This window comes from Merops nubicus, unplaced genomic scaffold, assembly GCF_000691845.1.
Source record: "Merops nubicus isolate BGI_N331 unplaced genomic scaffold, ASM69184v1 scaffold29360, whole genome shotgun sequence".
Lineage (NCBI taxonomy): Eukaryota > Metazoa > Chordata > Aves > Coraciiformes > Meropidae > Merops > Merops nubicus.
The window spans coordinates 1,835-18,979 of record NW_008585323.1 but is presented as its reverse complement, the minus strand read 5'-3'; the positions used below and the strand labels follow the sequence as shown (position 1 = coordinate 18,979).

General features: G+C 44.7%; 2 protein-coding genes across 2 annotated transcripts; one reads left to right on the top strand and one right to left on the bottom strand.

Annotated features, from left to right (window-relative positions):
* The first annotated feature begins 2,999 nt into the window (after positions 1-2,999).
* Positions 3,000-9,500, top strand: PTPN2 (protein tyrosine phosphatase, non-receptor type 2). Its single transcript, XM_008947255.1, has 3 exons — positions 3,000-3,192; positions 4,634-4,735; positions 9,138-9,500. The coding sequence occupies exons 1-3, from the start codon at positions 3,080-3,082 to the stop codon at positions 9,157-9,159; spliced, it is 237 nt and encodes a 78-aa protein (XP_008945503.1). The 5' UTR covers positions 3,000-3,079; the 3' UTR covers positions 9,160-9,500.
* A 3,269-nt stretch (positions 9,501-12,769) lies between these two features.
* PSMG2 (proteasome (prosome, macropain) assembly chaperone 2) lies at positions 12,770-16,908 on the bottom strand (the record flags this gene model as incomplete). Its single annotated transcript, XM_008947267.1, has 6 exons — positions 12,770-12,862; positions 13,284-13,404; positions 14,224-14,397; positions 14,869-14,987; positions 15,848-15,906; positions 16,692-16,908. Coding segments are annotated over 6 exons (783 nt in total), but the record flags the coding sequence as incomplete, so codon positions are not given.
* Positions 16,909-17,145: the final 237 nt, after the last annotated feature.

The following is a 17,145-nucleotide window of genomic DNA, read 5'->3' as shown; positions in this document are numbered from 1 at the left end:
TTTTTTTTATCCTTTGAAATGTCTGTTTCAGTTAGTAGCATCTAGCTCAGTATAATGAGTTTTGGGGTTTTTGGTCCTGCTTTCATGTGCTAGGGCTTTTCATTCATCTCTTAAAATCATGAATGAAGCAGATAAGCTGGAACACTTTTTTCCTCATTTCTGTGGTCCTGGTAGGTGTCAGTCTTCTCTCATACAAACATTTCTTGATTTGCCATGTAAATAGATGAATCATTTGGCACAGTTACTGATCCACACCTAGGTAGAGTGGTGCCAGTCCAACCCCTGCACTGTGTGCCTGGAGTACTGCCAGATTCATCCTAACAGTGACAGCAATGCAGGCTCTGTCTTCTGGAAGCTGTTTCCAGTGGTGTGAGGGTATTCTTCCCTCTAATAATTTTGCTTTGTTCTTTAAAAAGCCACGTTCCAAACTGTGAAGCAGCTCTGGTTCCCACACTTGCCCATCTAAACTATGAGCTTTCTTGTTTCTGAATTGAAGGGAGTGTTGCTGACTCAGAATGCTGCTTGTCAGGTTCAAGTGAGTTATTTCTTCATTCTAAGAGAATGCCTAAGGCAGCACACTTCTCAGCTGCTCTTTTTTCATTTTTCCTGTCAGGATTGTTCAGGTGATCTTTCCTAAACCAGTGGTTTCTGCATGCAGGCAGCTGTCCTGGTGCTTTTCTCTCCAGGCCTCAGGGACATGTGCAGAGTTGCTGCCAGCTCAGTTGGCAGCACTTCAGAGGAGTTTATCCTTTTGAGGTCAGCTGGGTCTTTATTTCCCCCTTTCAGGGAAGTTGTGCTGTCCAGCATGTGAGAGGTGTTTGCTGCTCTCTGCTAGGGATGGGGAGGGCATGAAGTCACTGGACCATTCTCTAATAGAACGTTACCCAAGTTCATCTCTGACATCTCCACGGGTTTCAGAGGTCACTGAACTGGGCAGGCAAACACAGCCTACACTTGAACCTTGGTGGCTGCAACTGCACAGCACTTGTATGGGGGTGAGGAGTCTCTTGTCCTGAAGCCCTGTGGAGCTGTGGGGTTGTGGTGCCACCACGGCACGGTCCTGGAGCTGAAACAGTGACTTGCTTCCTGATTGTACTACAGCACTGCACTGTAAAAGCTGGATGAGGTGGAACAAGATTGAAGGTTTAATTCCTGTAGAATTCCTTCATAATAAAAATAAGTTAATAGTGCTTCAACAACATAGTCGTAGAACAACTTGCCATCACTCTTTCAGAAAAGCATGTTGAAACGAGGGGTCTCTGGAAAACAAATTTGTGGCTTTGAAACAACAAAGGAAATTGAATTCCTTAGATCTGCAGATGTGTTTTGCAGACAGAGAACAGGAATATTACAATTTTGTACTAAAACTGGTGAATCCAAAAACGGCTTCTGACATTCACCTGATTCTGTCAACTGAACATCTTTCTGTTGTCTCTGTTCTTTCCAAGAGGCAAACCAGGCCCTAACTCTCCTACAGAGGCATTTTGGTTGTGATCCTGAGGGTGCTGGGTTTCTTCCATCAAGCTCTGTTTGTTCTTTTCAGTAGAGTTTGAGGTGCTATCATACCGTGTCAAACACAATTTAGCCACAGCAGCCTCTGTGTCTACCTGCTCCAAGCTGGCTGTTATTTTACCAGTCCCATCGTTCACATCATCTGGTTATTGATATTTAAAATTACCAGCTGTTTGAGACATTCCTATTGCATGTATAAAATTGAGTTCTTGGTGGGAAATTCCTTCTGTTTGACAAGAGTAGTCTCTGATTCCAGTTCTTCCTGTGTGGCTTATCACTCCAGATGTAACCAGTATTTGTCTTGGCCAGCAAGTCTCATGGACACAACCATGTCTTCCAAAAGCCCTTTTCCCATGACAGTGAGAGGGAGCTCCTAAGTGGATTTCCATTTGTTTCTTTTTTTCAGGTTGACTTTTTGTTTTTTCACTTGTTTGAGACAAAACAGAGAAAAACCTCTGAGATCAGTGAAGTGCCTGGTGCATGAAGATGCCCTTTGTGAATTCCAGACCCAGACTGGAAGCTCCTGGGTGTTGGAGGAGTGGGCTGGTTGCTACAGCTCTGCCAGTGGGTCACTTCTAATTAGCTGGGCTTTGACATCACTCCCTGAGTCTGATACGTGGTGTAAACAGTCTGGAATTTGTTCCAGGGGCGAGCATCTAACTCCCCTTTTGTCAAGAGCCAGTTTTCAGTTCCTCTTTCCTACCAGAGACATTTAGAAGTAACTGATTTTGAATTTTTTTTCTCCTCAAGCTGTTCTATATAGGATGACTAATTTGTGAGAAAAGAACTGACTGGGTTTTAGGGGCAATTCTTTTCCTTCCTGTTACCTTTCTAGTTTTTTTTTTTCATGAAATGTTGCAAATCCTTCAGACTGTTTGTCATTAGGACAGACACCTAGCAAAACAGTTTAACTTTGGATCTTTTTTTGGTTTTCTTCTATCTCATGTCAGATTCTGTCTCAAAACAAGGTGACTATTTTGTGATGCAGTACATCTCTGGGCGAATGGACCTCTAGGTGAAGTAGTAGGCCATGACTTTGGCCTAGATAACCCTAGTTTTTTTTTACTGGCATTGCAGATTTTGCCAGTTTTCTTTTCCTAGACTGTTCTGGCACACAAAGTCCTGTGTTCTGGAGCCATGGAAAGTAAAAGCACAGCTCAGGCATGAAGAGAGTAGAGGGAGATGGAAAGTGCTGGATAGTGAGGACTATACAAGACAAATTGCTTCCCCATTGTGGAGCTGTTGTGGACTGTACAAACTCCAGTTGGTAGCCTCATACCTCCATGGTAGCATCATCCTGGAGAAATATGAGAAGGGATCATTGCTGCAGGAGATGCATCTTCACCTAGACTTATTTTTTTCATCTAGCAATTTTATTTTCTTGATCCAGTAATTCCTTTATTTCTGTGACTTCTCTGTCAGAAGACATCTTGAGCAAAGGGGGCCTTCAGTGCTGGGGGAATATTTTACATGTTCTCCTTCTTTGCAGGAACGGTGGAAGGAGCTCTCTAAGGAGGACCAAGCACCAAGTTCTGAGCAGTCTCCTCCACACCAAAACAAAATAACCATGGAGAAGTACAATGGGAACAGCATAGGCCTGGAGAACAAAGATCAAGTGGAGAAAATAAATACTGACCTGTCCACTAAAGTCCAAGATATCACAGGTGGAAACATTGAAAGGTGGGCAAGATGAAGAAACAATTTAGAGGGCAGATACACTCTTAACAGGATGAATTACTGTGTGATTTTCTTATCACAAGAAAACCTCCTCACTAGAGGGAAAAGACTGGTTGTATTTTACTGTTTTATTTAATTATTTTAAAAATACAACTCCTGTTATTTCTTGTGATAAGTTTTTATTGTTTAAAGGTCAACAGAAGAAAAACAAATGTCTCTCCTGAGTGCCCTGATGGTTTTGTCTGTCCCTGTTGTGAAAGAGCTCCAGCGATTCTGTAGATGTGTGGGGGAGCCCCTCAGGAGCAGGAGGAGGAGCGTGGGTGTGAGTGTGGTGTTTCCTGCCATCAGTCAGGCAGTGGAAGTGTTCTGTTGTGTCAGGGCTGTGCTTCCTTGGAGATCAGGGGGCTTGAGGCCACAGCTTGAGCACTGGGGCCAGTTCTGGGCATCACAGTCTGAGGACATTGAGGTGCTGGAGCAGGTCCAGAGAAGGGAACAAAGCTGGTGAGGGCTCTGGGGAACATGGCTTGTGAGGAGCAGCTGAGGGACCTGGGGGTGTTCAGCCTGGAGAAGAGGAGGCTGAGGGGAGACCTTCTGGCTCTCTACAGCTCCCTGACAGGAGGCTGGAGTGAGGGGGGGGTTGGTCTCTTCTCCCAGGTAACTAGTGATAGAACAAGGGGAAATGGGCTTCCGTGGCACCCGGGGAGGTTTTGATTGGATCTTAGGAAGAATTGCTTCCCTGGCAGAGTGGTGAGGCCTTGGCCCAGGCTGCCCAGGGAGCTGGTGGAGTCACCAGCCCTGCAGGGGTTCAAAAACCATGTAGATGAGGTACTTCAGGACATGGTTTAGTGCTCATGGTAGTTCTGGGTCGAAGGTTGGACTTAATGACCTTAGAGGTCTTTTCCAAATTTAATGATTCTATGTTACCTTTGGAAAAAACTATGGGTGGCCCCAGCAGTGTGACAACACAGGAGGGATTTTTAGGCTGATCCTTGAGCAGGATTTGGGTCACAGCCCGGGCTGAGCAGTGTGAAGTCTGTGGGCAGGCACGGGCAGCACGGGGGCACGAGCTGCAGCACTGCCAGTGGGCACAGGCAGCTGAGATGCTGCCTGCAGAGGAGCCACCCAGCAGGGCACGGGCAGAGCTGAAAGACTAAGCTCAGATAATTGAGCTAGTTCTGTTCCACGTTGACCACGTAGGTCAGGCAGCACTTAGATCTTCAGACCTGTCATTCACTTACTTCCCGGGGCTTCGCTGGCCTGAAACCGTCCACATGAGGCTTGTTGAGGCACAGTCAGGATTGTTTTGCTGGGTTTAGATTTTGCCTCCTGCTGCCATAGGCTGCTGGTGGGTTAACTGCTGGGAAGAGGTCTGTTACAACATCTTAGTAACCTTATTTCCTGGTCCACAATACAATTTACCTTGTTTTTGTTTTTCTCCTTTAAGCACTGTCCGGAAACGACTGCGAGAGGACAGAAAAGCTAACACAGCACAGAAGCTGCAGCAGATGAAGCAGAAGCTAAATGAGACTGAAAGAAAGAGAAAAAGGTGGTTATATTGGAAACCTATTCTCACTAAGATCGGGTTCGGTACACTGGTTTTAGTTGGCGTTTATTCTTGCTGGAAAATGTATTCTCAAGAACATTCCTTGTAAGTAAACAGCCTGGCTGCTCCAGCGGCTCCTTTTGCTGCAGTTAATGACCAAGGGGTGTGACTTTAAGCAGTAAACTCCTTCCCCCTGGAACGGGGACAGACTGTTACGTACAATAGAGGAGTGACCTAAACTTGATCCCATCTCAACATCTCAGGACTTTCCACTGCAGGTACTGACAAAACTGAACTGCTGCCCCCCAACAGAGTTGATGGTTTTTGTTTCTATGAGCAGGCACAACCTTGCTGCAACTGTTTATACACTTTTTAAAAGGATGTTTTACCAGCTCTTCAGCAAACCCTGAACCGCAGAGGTTCGGCCGCTGAAGGGTGCCTGGATTTAAGTTCACATGCCTGACACAAGCAATAAACAGTGTTGTATCATTGACATTATTACTGCAAAGAAGTTATCCTTAAATGTGTGTAACGTGTAATGTACTAGTGACATGGACATAAACATTTTATATTCTTACGACCTAGGATAAATATATTTTATAATTGCATATTTAATCTTTTTGTAGTTCACTGTACTTTTAAAAAGCTCAGTTTGTACAAATTTCTGACCAAAAAGAATTTGATTTTGAAACCACATGTAATTCTAATTTGTGCATGAAAATAATAGTGCAGCCATCCCCCCGTATTTCGACTCTCCAGTTTGTGGTGTGAGCAGCTAGGGGTCTGATGAAGCACTTAACGATTTCTACTCTGTTCATTTGCATTCCTTATTTATTTTTTTTTTTTGTAGCTTTCATTATTTAAGTAAGGCTTGGAAATTTGTTTTTTTTTTTAAAGGCTTTTGAGAACTTTAGCCCCCACTGCAAAGCATACTGTTAATGTATTCAGACTTCAGCTACTGTTCGGAGGCCAACGCTGTTAAAGTTCTGACATTCCATTAAATGTGAAACGTGGTGTTTTGTGTGTCTGTAGAGTTTTAATCGCTAGGAAGAGTAAAATTCAGCCATCAGGAGCAGATGCAGAGGGCACATCAGAGGAGACTGGAGTCGGACTTCAGGGGTGGCTTTGGCAGGAGGCAGCCTGGTTGGTAGCGTTGCAATTTGGCGGTTTGTTCTCCCCAGAGCCCAGAGCTGCTTTTGAGGTGCCCCAGCGCTGTGCCCGAGGCTGGGTGACTCCTCTTTGGGGAGCACCTATGCTGCAGCCACTTCACAGCTCCCCAGCGCTCCCCCTGCGTCCCCGGGCGGTGACACCCCCTCAAGAGTGGTGTGACATGGGTCCTGTTCTGCCCGTGCGTGCAGGGCTGGCGTGAGGCTCAGCCTGGGACCTCATCATCTGCACTCACTCTGTTTATTCGAGTGGTGTCTTGCTGGGAGGCTTCAGGGGAGCTGTGTTGTCCTGCTCCTGTTTCCTAGCCTGTTGGGTATGCAGTTCTGTGGGGAAGGGGGTTCTTTTTTCCTTCTGAAATTGCCCCCTCCCCTTTTATCCTTCTTTTGAAAGGATTTCTTGGATTCATTGCTGAAAAATACTACAAGAGCTAGATAATGACTTTTGTTCCTTATCCAAAGGAATTAACTTGAAAGGTTTCCAGTACATTCAAGCCTAGTAGTAACATACCAGGCACGGGGCCCAAACAATCTGACGCGTACTACGCAAAGCCCAGCTGAGTTTACTCCTGAAGTTCTCATTGCACAATAGCCAGTACTATTTTGGACTGTGCTGTTTGTATAGTAAACAAAGGCTGAAGGGGCCAGATGAAGAAAACAAGGAGTTTGAGGCAGTTCTGACTTTGGGCATGGTGCGTCAGCACGAGAGGACAGCGTGTCCTCTGGCGTTGCCGACCCGCTGTGCAGCTCTCCAGCAGAGTGACCTCCTGGCGGCTGGGATGCACCCTCAGCAGGCAGCTTATGGGTTTTAAGATATTTAATCATTTTTACAACTTCGGGAACTTTTAGCCAGCAAGAAGTTTGGCAAAAGGTTGTGTGTTTGGTGTTTTTTTTTTTATTAATGATGGGTTTTTCAGCATCGGCTGTGACTTGTAGAAGAGGGGGGTGTGTGTGCCTTAGAAAAGATGTTTTGGTTATGGAAAAACACATGGAGTGTGATTAAATGCTTTTAGAAGAGAAATATTCCAGATTTTATTGTAAGTAATCAGAAGAGGCTAAGGAAAAAGTGCAGGTGAAACCTTCACTGGAACCACACTGTCATTTATCACCGTTCTGTCTGCAGGGGACAGAATTCCTGGGCCACCAATAGCCCACAAACTCTGAGCCCAAACTGTGGCTGCTTAAGTTGTCACTTGAATTATTTTTTTTTTCCTGCTTCCATCTTTAAATTCTGGCTTTTCCATTCTCTGGATCCTGAGCCAGGGATTCCTCTCTTCTGGGTGTGGCAGGGCAGGAGGACACCATCTTACATCATCTTGCACTTCTTGATGCAGTGAAGCAGGACTTACATGTTCCACAGTTGATCTGTAACAACCTGGTTTGGTTCCATGGTTGTGTCTGTCTTGAGAAAGACAAAGTGTTAATAATTTAAGGGCCATGGACCAATACAAGTCTTGGACAAAACTGTTTTGTACAGGGATTGCCTGTGACGATACGGGTGTAGGAAGGGGAAATGAAGCGTTAGATCCCTTAGACCATTCCAGGAGCTAATTCGGATAAAACTCTTGCTGGTCCCTCAGTAATCCTTAAAAAACCAAAGTCTGGGGGAAGCTGCTTCTCCTCACTGCACACTGAGCCCTTGTGGTTCTTTGCTGTTCTGTAGGATTTAAACTTGCAGCAGTTTTGCACAACTTGGGTGTTAAATCGGAACAAATACAGGCCAGAGGGAAGAACTGTTGATGCCAGGGGCCTCTGTCATAGGAAATGGTTCAGGAAAGAGTAGAGCTGAAGGCTGTGCCTTCCACACCCTCTCCTGCCTCCCCCTGCCCCAGTTCCTGGTGAGCTGCCGGCGGGTTCCACGCTGCTTCCAAAATGCTGTTGGGCTCAATGGAACGTGTTCCTGTGGGGGCTTTTCCCTCGGATGTGGCAGTACGTCGGTCAGGATCCTTGGTGCCTAGTGGGCTTCCTTGAGCTGATGTACCCTCTGTGCCAGTCACCCACGTTCTTCTTTAAAAATCACTCACAGAATTCTCTGTTGCAAGGGGTTTGCAAATTGGTCCTTCAGGTTTTCTGTTTGTTCTTGGTGCAGGAGTCCACTCAAAGTGATGGTGCATCTGTATTTTTCTTGAAATGTATGAAGTAATTGAGTTCAGCGTGAAATAGCGGTTGGGGAAAAAATACAGGTCGTCTGTATGGAAGTAAGGTGCTGCAAGTGAAACTGTAGCCAGTTTTGTTAAACTTGGAGTACAATGGTTCACTGACATGGTTTCTATGCCACTGATGAGAGATGAGTGTAAATGTGTCTGTCTGTCTGCACTTGGGCTGTGCAGGCGATGGAAGAGCCTGGCGAGCTTGAAGCTGAATGAATGTTAACCAGATGATTTAGTCTGCTCCTTGGCATGGCAGTTCACGTAGCTGCTTGTGCACACCTCAAGGGACTCAGGGTTCACGATGACAAAAGAGGAAGTCCTCTGCATGGCCAAGTGGCTTAAGGCAGAGGATAAAAATTTGCAGAGCTGACATAACACAGTCTTCCTGGGCTTTTTTTTTTTTGTTCTCCCCCAGAGTTTTAGGTCAGTCTTTCATTTTTATGTACGAAAAATAAATGTGTTCAAAATTGCATCTCTGTCTGAGTCTTTATTTAAATTGGAAGGACAAATACTTGGAATAACTTTTGAATGTGTCTGAACTGATGAAAGAAAGCTGCTCTATAAATCAGTGTAGTGCTTGTAGGACTTAGTGATTTACTGATAGTACTTTGGAAGTACTTGGTTTAAAAAACCCAAAGTCTTCTCTCCTGTTTCTCTGAGTGGAGCCTTCCCTTCTGTGAGAACAGCGTGTCCCGTGTTGGGAAGCCTTCCTCACTGGGAGAAACTGCCCAGAAATGCTTCTTGGCCCAGCCTCGGGCCCTGCGAGGCACCGTTTTGGGGTTGCAGTTTTGAGGTGCCCCCAGCTGTAGGCCCCCCGAGCCCCAGCAGCTTTCTGGGGTGCTTGAGACTACAGGCACAAGCCGGGGCTTTGCTGGGCCAAGGCCGGGGCTGGCGGCTCTCCCACAAGTCTGTGCCTTCTGGAGAAGCAGCAGCCCCAGGGCGCTGGCTGCAGGGAAAGCCTGAGGAGCTTTGGTGTTTACAGGGAGCTGCAAACCCCCTGGCTGTTCTTGGTTTGGTTTGTTTTTTTTTTTTAATTTTCTTTTCTGTACTGTGTACTGAATCGGTGACTTTCTTTTGCGTTGTGTGTCGCAGGCCGAGACTGACTGACACCTAAGCCTTCAAGACTTGTGAATATTCTGCAGCTATAAACTGCAAATTATTGACATGCAAAGCGAGACATGAACCCCCCTCTTCGGGAACAAAAAAAGTGAGGTCTGTTAAGTACCAAGAGGACCTCAGTTATCTGTTTACAGCATAAACTGCACCGAGGGGATGAAGACCACCAGCAGCGTGCGACTTTGCAAAACGAAACGATTTGCCATCCTGTGTTTTTTTTCTAATGCTTGTATCAATGTAGAAAGTTGTAAAAGAAATAAAATAGGAAATATTTTGTTTTTTACTGCCATTCTTATTGTATTTTTATACTTGTTGGCAGCATTAAATATTTTTTTAAATGGACAATATGCTGTTGTGTGCGCGTTGTATTAGGGAGAAACTGTTAAGAGACTGTTCTGTGGAAAAAAGTTTTGCTTGAAGGTTTCCTGATATCCTGTCTTGACTGGCAAGTGGCAAAATGGTTGGAATGTGCTTGATGGAAATGTGTTCACTAATGCTCAGTGTTGTAGCTTGAGCCAGGAGGAGCTCTTGCACATTTCTTTTGTAATGCACCACTAAGAGTATTATTTTGTTCATCTGATGGGTTGGTTTGATGCTCCTCCTGCTGTTTGGTATAAAATATGCACGAGATGCTCAGAGTCACTTTTGCGAAGGGGAAGCGTTTTGTTGGTGATGCTTTCAGGGGAGGAGAGAGGGGAGCTGGGACCTCTGGGCCCCCACGGCTGTACAGAACACCACTGATGTGGTGCCTTCAATGAAAGGGTTTGGACTGTGCCACCCAGCGTGTTGGGTGTGTGATGCTTCACTGCAGGGTAAGCTGGAGTGCTGCTCGGAGGAGTTCTTCTGGTGGGCTTCACTCACCAGGGCTTCCAGCCCTGCCCCTGCTGTGGTGGAGCTGGTCTAAGTTCTGTGCTCACTGGCAGTCTCTGGCTGTTTCAGAAAAACCTTAATTCACCAGACCCGTCTCTTTTATGTCTAAACTAGTATGTGGTGGGGCTTTATGTGTAACTTGTACTGGGGATTTTTTTGTAGCAGGTTTTTGTACACTGTACACTTGCTGATGGGTAGTAAAGCATGGAAGAGGCAGGAAATCTAGGCTGACGGGGCTGTTTTTGCTAAAATCATCAGCAACCTGAAATCATAACTGGGTTTTGAGGCCTGTTCAGGAAAGCAACTGTTATTTGGAGTTGTGTTTAACGTGAAGCTGAATCGGGGGGTACTTAATGCCATCACTTCAGCTAAAGGTGCACTGGACACCATCTCAAAATAGTGTAAATTGCCCAAGGCTGGTTTGGCTGAATAATTTTGATAAATAGTATTGTTCCTGGCCTGGGTTGGAGGAGAAAAGGATATCACAGCTTGGTGCAGCTTCCATTTTCATGTTGGGGCAGCTCTGAGACCAGGAGTGTCTTTGAGGAGGGGGTGTGACTCAGTCTGATGGCTAGGTAAAGGGGACAGGGTAGCCCCAGCCAGCTGGGACAGGTTTGACTGAGGGTGCCTGGTGCCAGCAGAAGTCTGGTCTCACTGGCCCAGGAGCTTCTGATGGGTGCTTGTTTTATTTCTACACAAGGCCACAAGTCCTGACTGCTGCCTGCAAAATGTATTTAAAGAGGTGAAGGAAGGGGAGAGGCTGCTTCAGAGAGAAAGGATGATTGATTGAGTGGCTAAGTGCAGCCCCAAAAGAAATGGGATGAGAAGAATGCTAGGCTTGCAGTTTTTCAAATGCAAAAGCTGGGATTTACTGGTTGCCCTTTTTTGAGTCCAACCAGTCCCCAGCACGGCCAGGTCACCACTAGACCATGTCCCTCAGCACCACATCTCCACGGCTTGGAAACCTCTCCAGGGATGGGGACTCCACCCCTGCCCTTTGCTGGGGTACAGCAACCAGCTGTGTACTATCTGGAACCATTTTTGGAGCCATGAATCTCTGTGAAGAGGAAGCAAAGGGAGCACACTGGTTAAAGCCACCCAGAGCAGGGTGCCCAGGATGGCGTCCAGGCGGCTTTGGGATCTCTCCAGAGCAGCAGACTCTGTGGCCTCTCTGGACAGCTGCTCCAGGGCTCTGGCTTCCTTACAGGAGAGCAGTTTTTAGAAAGACTGGATAATTTTAGAAGAGAACTCTAAGCCTTTTAACTGCTTGCAAGTACTAGATTTCATACTTCCTTCTTGTAACAGCTGAAACGTGGAGACCAAGATGAGCAGCTCAAGACCAGCATGGCTCTCAAGTCAGTCCAAGGAATAAGAGCAGAGAAGACAACAAATCCTAATGCATATTTTCAATGGCCTGCTTTTCTCAGAGCTTTAGATGCAAAGGTTAAGGAATTAAAGAGTTGCATTAAAGAATATCCCAAGGGGGCAGGAAAGCCACCTGAGCTGCTACCAGATGTGATGACACCTTTAGGGTAACAGACATTCAAGTGCTGTTCTGTTTCCTTAGGGCTCGTGCCCTGGTGCTGTAAGGAGCTCACCCGCTGCCTGTAGGGGTGATGTGCTCTCTGCACAGACAGGTCCCCTCAGATGTCCAGTTGCAGAAGGAGCAGCAGGTGCTAGGGCACTGTCTTCTCCAAAACACCATTTTGGTCCCAATTCCTGTCAACCTCCCCAGCAGGTGCCTGGCCAGCTGCCTGCTGCCTTTGAGCACACAAACTATGAGGGACTACCCACATAACTGCATTTAGAAACACCTAGGGGAGTGTTAAAGAACCTTGGTGCCAGGGGCTTGTGTTTGAAGAGTTGTCTTTTTAAAATGTTTCTTAAAAGATCTTGTTTTTAAAAAAGAAGGCATCCTAAGATGTTTGTAACAAGTAGTGGTGTAGTCAAAATAACAGCAAAAGAAACTACTACATCTTTGCTATTTGTATTGCAGGCATGACAATGCCACTAAAAAAAATTATGTAGTAGGCTGAAGAGTTAAAAGGATACCTGGTATATATGTCATGTCTTTAACTTTTGAAGTACCACTTTGAAATTCTAGATTTAAAGCCACCTTTAAACGCACTGATGTGACCAGGCACTTCCAAAAGATCAAACCAGCACTTCCGAGGGATCAGAACTGAACACGGAGCTGAATAAAGCAACAAGGACCAAGACAAAGGTTAAAGGTGTGAATTCTGCACTGCACAACTGCTGCCTCAGATGGAGCTTATAGAACAGATCAGTTGCACACTGCCTGCTCTCAGGGCAATGCCCCAATTCCTTCACGTTCCACAGCACTCTATTCATCTTCAAGTCAGTCTAAGAAAGCCCATCTCCCTAGAGAGCTTTAGTTGTAGCAACTTTGCAGATGGAAGCAGAATGGAAATCACACAACAGAAGTTAGACAACTGTAGCAACAACACTTAACCAAAGAGAAAGGTTTATTAAAAAATATTTTATTAGGAAAAAAAATCAACCAAAGTTATTCAATAACAACTGTACAAAACGTATTGCTTTGGTCAATTTGTGAAAATTACCTTGAATTCTGTAGCTACTCACATCTGTGAAAGGTATTTTTAAAAATAATTTATGTACACACCCAAGGCAGCCACTGTTGCTTGGCAAGTACCACGTGGTCACCATCTCCAGGGACGCCTGAGACTTCACACAGGCCTTGCAGGATTCAGAATGGATCAGAAGAGTGCAGGTGGGAGACCGTTGCCAAAAAGCAATCGCCAAGAACTTGGTATTTGCCACTGTGAAGAAACATCGGAGGAATTTTTGCTCTGCAACAAAACCAGAGTCATTTGTGGAGTTTTAAATAGTAAGGATGTAATTCCATCTCTAATTCTTGTGTATTAAAATAATGGGGCAGCGTTTGAAGCACCAGGATCATTGGGGGTTGCTTTAGAGAAGAGTATTGGAAGATTGAACCTCATCAAAACTTTACACAATTCTGGCAAACAAAGGGACTGGGCTTTAAGGTTTGATTTTTCAGGTGGGGAACTTCCCAGTGAGATATTAATCAAAATATATCTTTAATTTGGCATATCCTTGATGACCAAGGGCCAAAGCAAACCCAACCCATACGTTTTTAACTTTTCCAAAACTCAGCTGAGTAATATTTTTAGTGTTCCAGACTGAAGACAAATGAAGATAACCAATACAAAATATGAAAGCAAGAACTTGAGACCAAACAGCACTTACTTCACTTTTAATTAGCTGGAGCCATTCATTAAGATAGTTCACAAGAGCAAATGCATCAGGGATGTTGTCCCCCTCTGAGCAGAATTTCAGAAGAACTGCCATTTGGATTCCTTTGGAACAGCTGCAACAAAACCCAGCAGGCATTCCTAATTCTTTTCAAAATCCAGAACATGTATGTATTAAAAGCAACAACAATCTGCATATGGCTTGGTAAAAAAAACCCAAAACAACACAAAACAACAAAAAAGGGACCATGTCTGCATATAGAGCTGGGGTTTTTTCCTCTCTAGACTTCCTTGATTGCATTTTCACACTTCATGATCTTTTTCTTAGTCTTGATCTGTTCTTTGCTTCATGAGGCAGGAATTCTGCACCATGGAAGGGTTACTCAGGGCCTCTTCTGCACCCCTGGTTTGCCTTTTTGTGCTGGTGGGGCTTTTGGGCAGATCCTGTGATAACATTTGCTCCTTATCCCCATGTGTATTTCAAACAGCAGTTCTGCAGCCTGCATCTCAATCCTTTAATCACAAGATTCCCATTTTTAAATTTTAATCTTAATATCATTTGGGGTTTTTTTCCTCCCTAAAGCCCTGGGGGGGCCTTTGCTTTTGGATATTGTTTCCATACCAAAGACAGTACAGAGGTAAGAATGATATCATTAACTCTCCTGCTGTTGGATGAGGCACCTTGGGCAGGTGTCAAAGACAAGAGCTAAAAAACTCCAAGTGAATTCTCCACCTGGCACAAAATGCAAAGCTAACAGTCATACCATCATGAGTGAGTATTACTATCCAAAATCTCAAACTCAGACATGCTTTCAGCACAACTTTCTATGAAAAGAGAGACTTTTCCTATAACATAGCAGCTTAAAATATAATTTTACCCATGTACTGAACCCCAGCTTCTGATATCTTTCTGTGCTTCTCCTTAGCCAGCTCACCTCTCAGTAAACAGCAGTTTTGTGATGCCACCTCCAGGAATATGTAGAATTTTTTCTGCATCATTTATTCCAGGGTAAGCTGCTACTTTTTCCATTTCTTTCCAGTTTAGCTCCTGCATAAGGCCTCCAACTGCTTTCTCCAGATCAGGTGTAAGTAGGTAGCGTAGTGGTGTCCTAGAAACAAATGCAGAATACATTCAGTCTGACAAGAGGAGTTAATAAAAGACACTACACAAGCTATTACCCTGTGGCAGGAAGAAGCTGGAAGCACTGAGGACCTCCCACAAGAATTACACTGACACTCCCTTCCCCCTCAAATAAGGACCTAAAAAGTAGTCTGTGGCCTCAAAACAGCTCAACCTTCTGCCACAAATAGAACTCAGGTACCCTTTGCTTGGAGGTTCAAAGAACTGGCAAGTATCAGGCACATGAGCACATAAATAGAACTGCTTCTGGTTAAAATGATTTACAAATAAAACGTGCTTCTTCTTTCAGATAGCAGGGAAGTAATTTAAAGTTAGGGTAAACTTGGACTTCACTGGGATAAAGTATTTCTAATAAGCTCACATGGCAAATCTATGCAGATTGCCAAAGCCAGTTTGTCAAAAAGAAATATTAATTAGGTCTGTTAATGGACAAACATACCCAAGAAGTTGCTCGTCATCGCGCTGGTACGCGTGGCTGCTGGACAGCAGAACCACTCGGGCACAGTTGCTGCTTTTCACCCACGACAGCAGGGCTTCACAGAATGGCCTGGACTTGTTCTTCAGGCAAAGAGAGAGAAAACAGGGAAAAATATACTGCATCCTTGAAAAAAAAAGCCAAAAGCCAACAAGACTAGATGTTACATTAAATGTTTAGCGGTGGTGTAAGTTTGTCTCCCTCTCCATTTAGTCTTCAGCCTGAGATGTATTTTTAGAAAGCAGAGGAGACTGCTCTGGTTATTTAGTTAATTAAAACTACCCATAAAATGATAAAAATTGTCATTAAGGCCTGGTTAACAACCACAGCACCATCTGCTTTGTGTGCCAGCAATACCAGTGAAAAAAGCTTTAGAGGAAGATGGGATGGAAGGATCACACAGTATTACTCCCCACCCTAAACTGCTAAAAAATGGCAGCACCAAATTTCTCCTAGCAAGGTGTTCTGCCTCTTTTAAATTACAGCCACTCTCTAGTTAATGAGGAATTCTAAATTCTTCATTTTTAACACAATGAATGCAGTTTAAAAGAATAGAGAACACTATGAAATAATTAAGTTGAAGTGACACCAAAAATTAAGCTATTACAATAAAAGGACACACAAAAAAGGGGAAAAAAAGAAAAGAACTGGATAAAACTGAGATACTTTGTACTTCCCAGGCTGTTAACAAGGAAGGACAGTTTGACACTAAAATCTAGCAGCGTGGGTGGGCTCTTCTGGGCCTTGGAAAGCCAAAGCAACACCTCAGCCCACACAGAATGCAGAAGTCAGGTTTTAGCTAGAACTACCACCTGCAGAAATGTGTCATAGCACAAAGTCAAAAAATATTTTGCTGGGCCACTTGCACTGTCTGGCAGCAGAATTATTCAAACTGAAGAGCCAAGCAGGAACAGGCAGTGAGTGAACAACCCACTGTACATACCTTTATAAAAGGGGATCTGATCTGCAGAGCTACGAGCTTCTTGGAAGGTAAGGAATACACTACAAGAAGAAATAAGTTTTGTAAGAAAAAAAGCAAGAAAGAGATCTGGGTTTGTCCAGGTTAATCCAATTTACAGACTTCAGGACAGCAAACCTTTCAGCTAGCAATTCACATGGGAAAGCCTGACAATATCCACAGTGTTAAGAATTATTTTTGTGCAGTGTCTTCACTGGACTTGATTTCACTTGTCATAAGCTGAAAGGACTGAATGAAGAACTATACAGGAAGACCTGCCTCCTGTAATGAGTCAGATCATCCCTTTCTGCAGCTTTGCTAAGATTGAGAGGTTATTCTGAGATTTCTGTGAATCAAGAGGGGGAAAAAAACCCACAAAATGTAATTATCAATATAAGGAACGAGACTAGAATTTGAAGGGGGAAGAGGCAGAAACACCACATAAGGAAAAAGGCAAACACAGGAGAGGAGGGGAGGGAAAGGGGGGATAAATATCCTTCTACAGCAGAAATGCAGCTCGCATTCTGGCACTTAACTGTAAGTATGTGCACACTTCATGTTGCTTTGGGTTAAAACCACAGAGTTTTGGCTGCACTGTAATATGGTTGGAATTCAACATTTCTTACTGGTTCCATGTGTCAAATTGGTTATCCCACACAACAATAGTAACAATTCCCTCTGTGAAGTGTAAATGGATTTTTTTTTGGAAGTTATTGAAGCTGTTATCACTAACTTTGGTTTAAACATTGTTCATAGAAGCAAGATACATCAACAACAAAAGCCAACGTGGTTTTGCAGCTTGCAAATACCTTCTGCACTCAGTACCCACCTTCAGCATTTATACTCAGCTCCCCCGAGTTGTCTTCTGCTGTTGCATAGGGGTTATTTCCAACCATGGGCACCAGGCAGTCGGTGTAGAAGTAGCCAGCCTTGCTCATGTGAAGGGTGGCAATGACGAGGTCCACGGCCAGCTGGCCGACGTTCCCCACCGACACCGCTGGCTGCAGGGACAGGACCCACCCAGTCAGGCTGTGCCCACACACCAGCTGCTCTTCACACAGGGACAGCTCTCACCCCTTCAGCCTGCTCCAGCCTGACTTCTGCAAGCGCCTGCTCCTCCTCTGACAAAGCTGGCTGGCTTTTAACACATTACTGACACAAGGCTTTGGTCCCTGTCCCACAAAAACCCTGACCACCGCTGTGAATAATCCTGTCTCGTTGCAAACTCAAAGGCTTGGAAACTTGTCTCCTCCCTCTCTTTTTTGGATAGAGCATAGATAAAA

Bases quoted from the DNA above. Each gene is read 5' to 3' on its own strand.
- PTPN2 (XM_008947255.1), top strand. From the start codon at position 3,080: ATGGAGAAGTACAATGGGAACAGCATAGGCCTGGAGAACAAAGATCAA. The intron at 3,193-4,633 runs GTGGGCAAGATG...TTCTCCTTTAAG, and splicing joins ACAGGTGGAAACATTGAAAG to CACTGTCCGGAAACGACTGC. The intron at 4,736-9,137 runs GTGGTTATATTG...TGTGTGTCGCAG, and splicing joins ACTGAAAGAAAGAGAAAAAG to GCCGAGACTGACTGACACCT.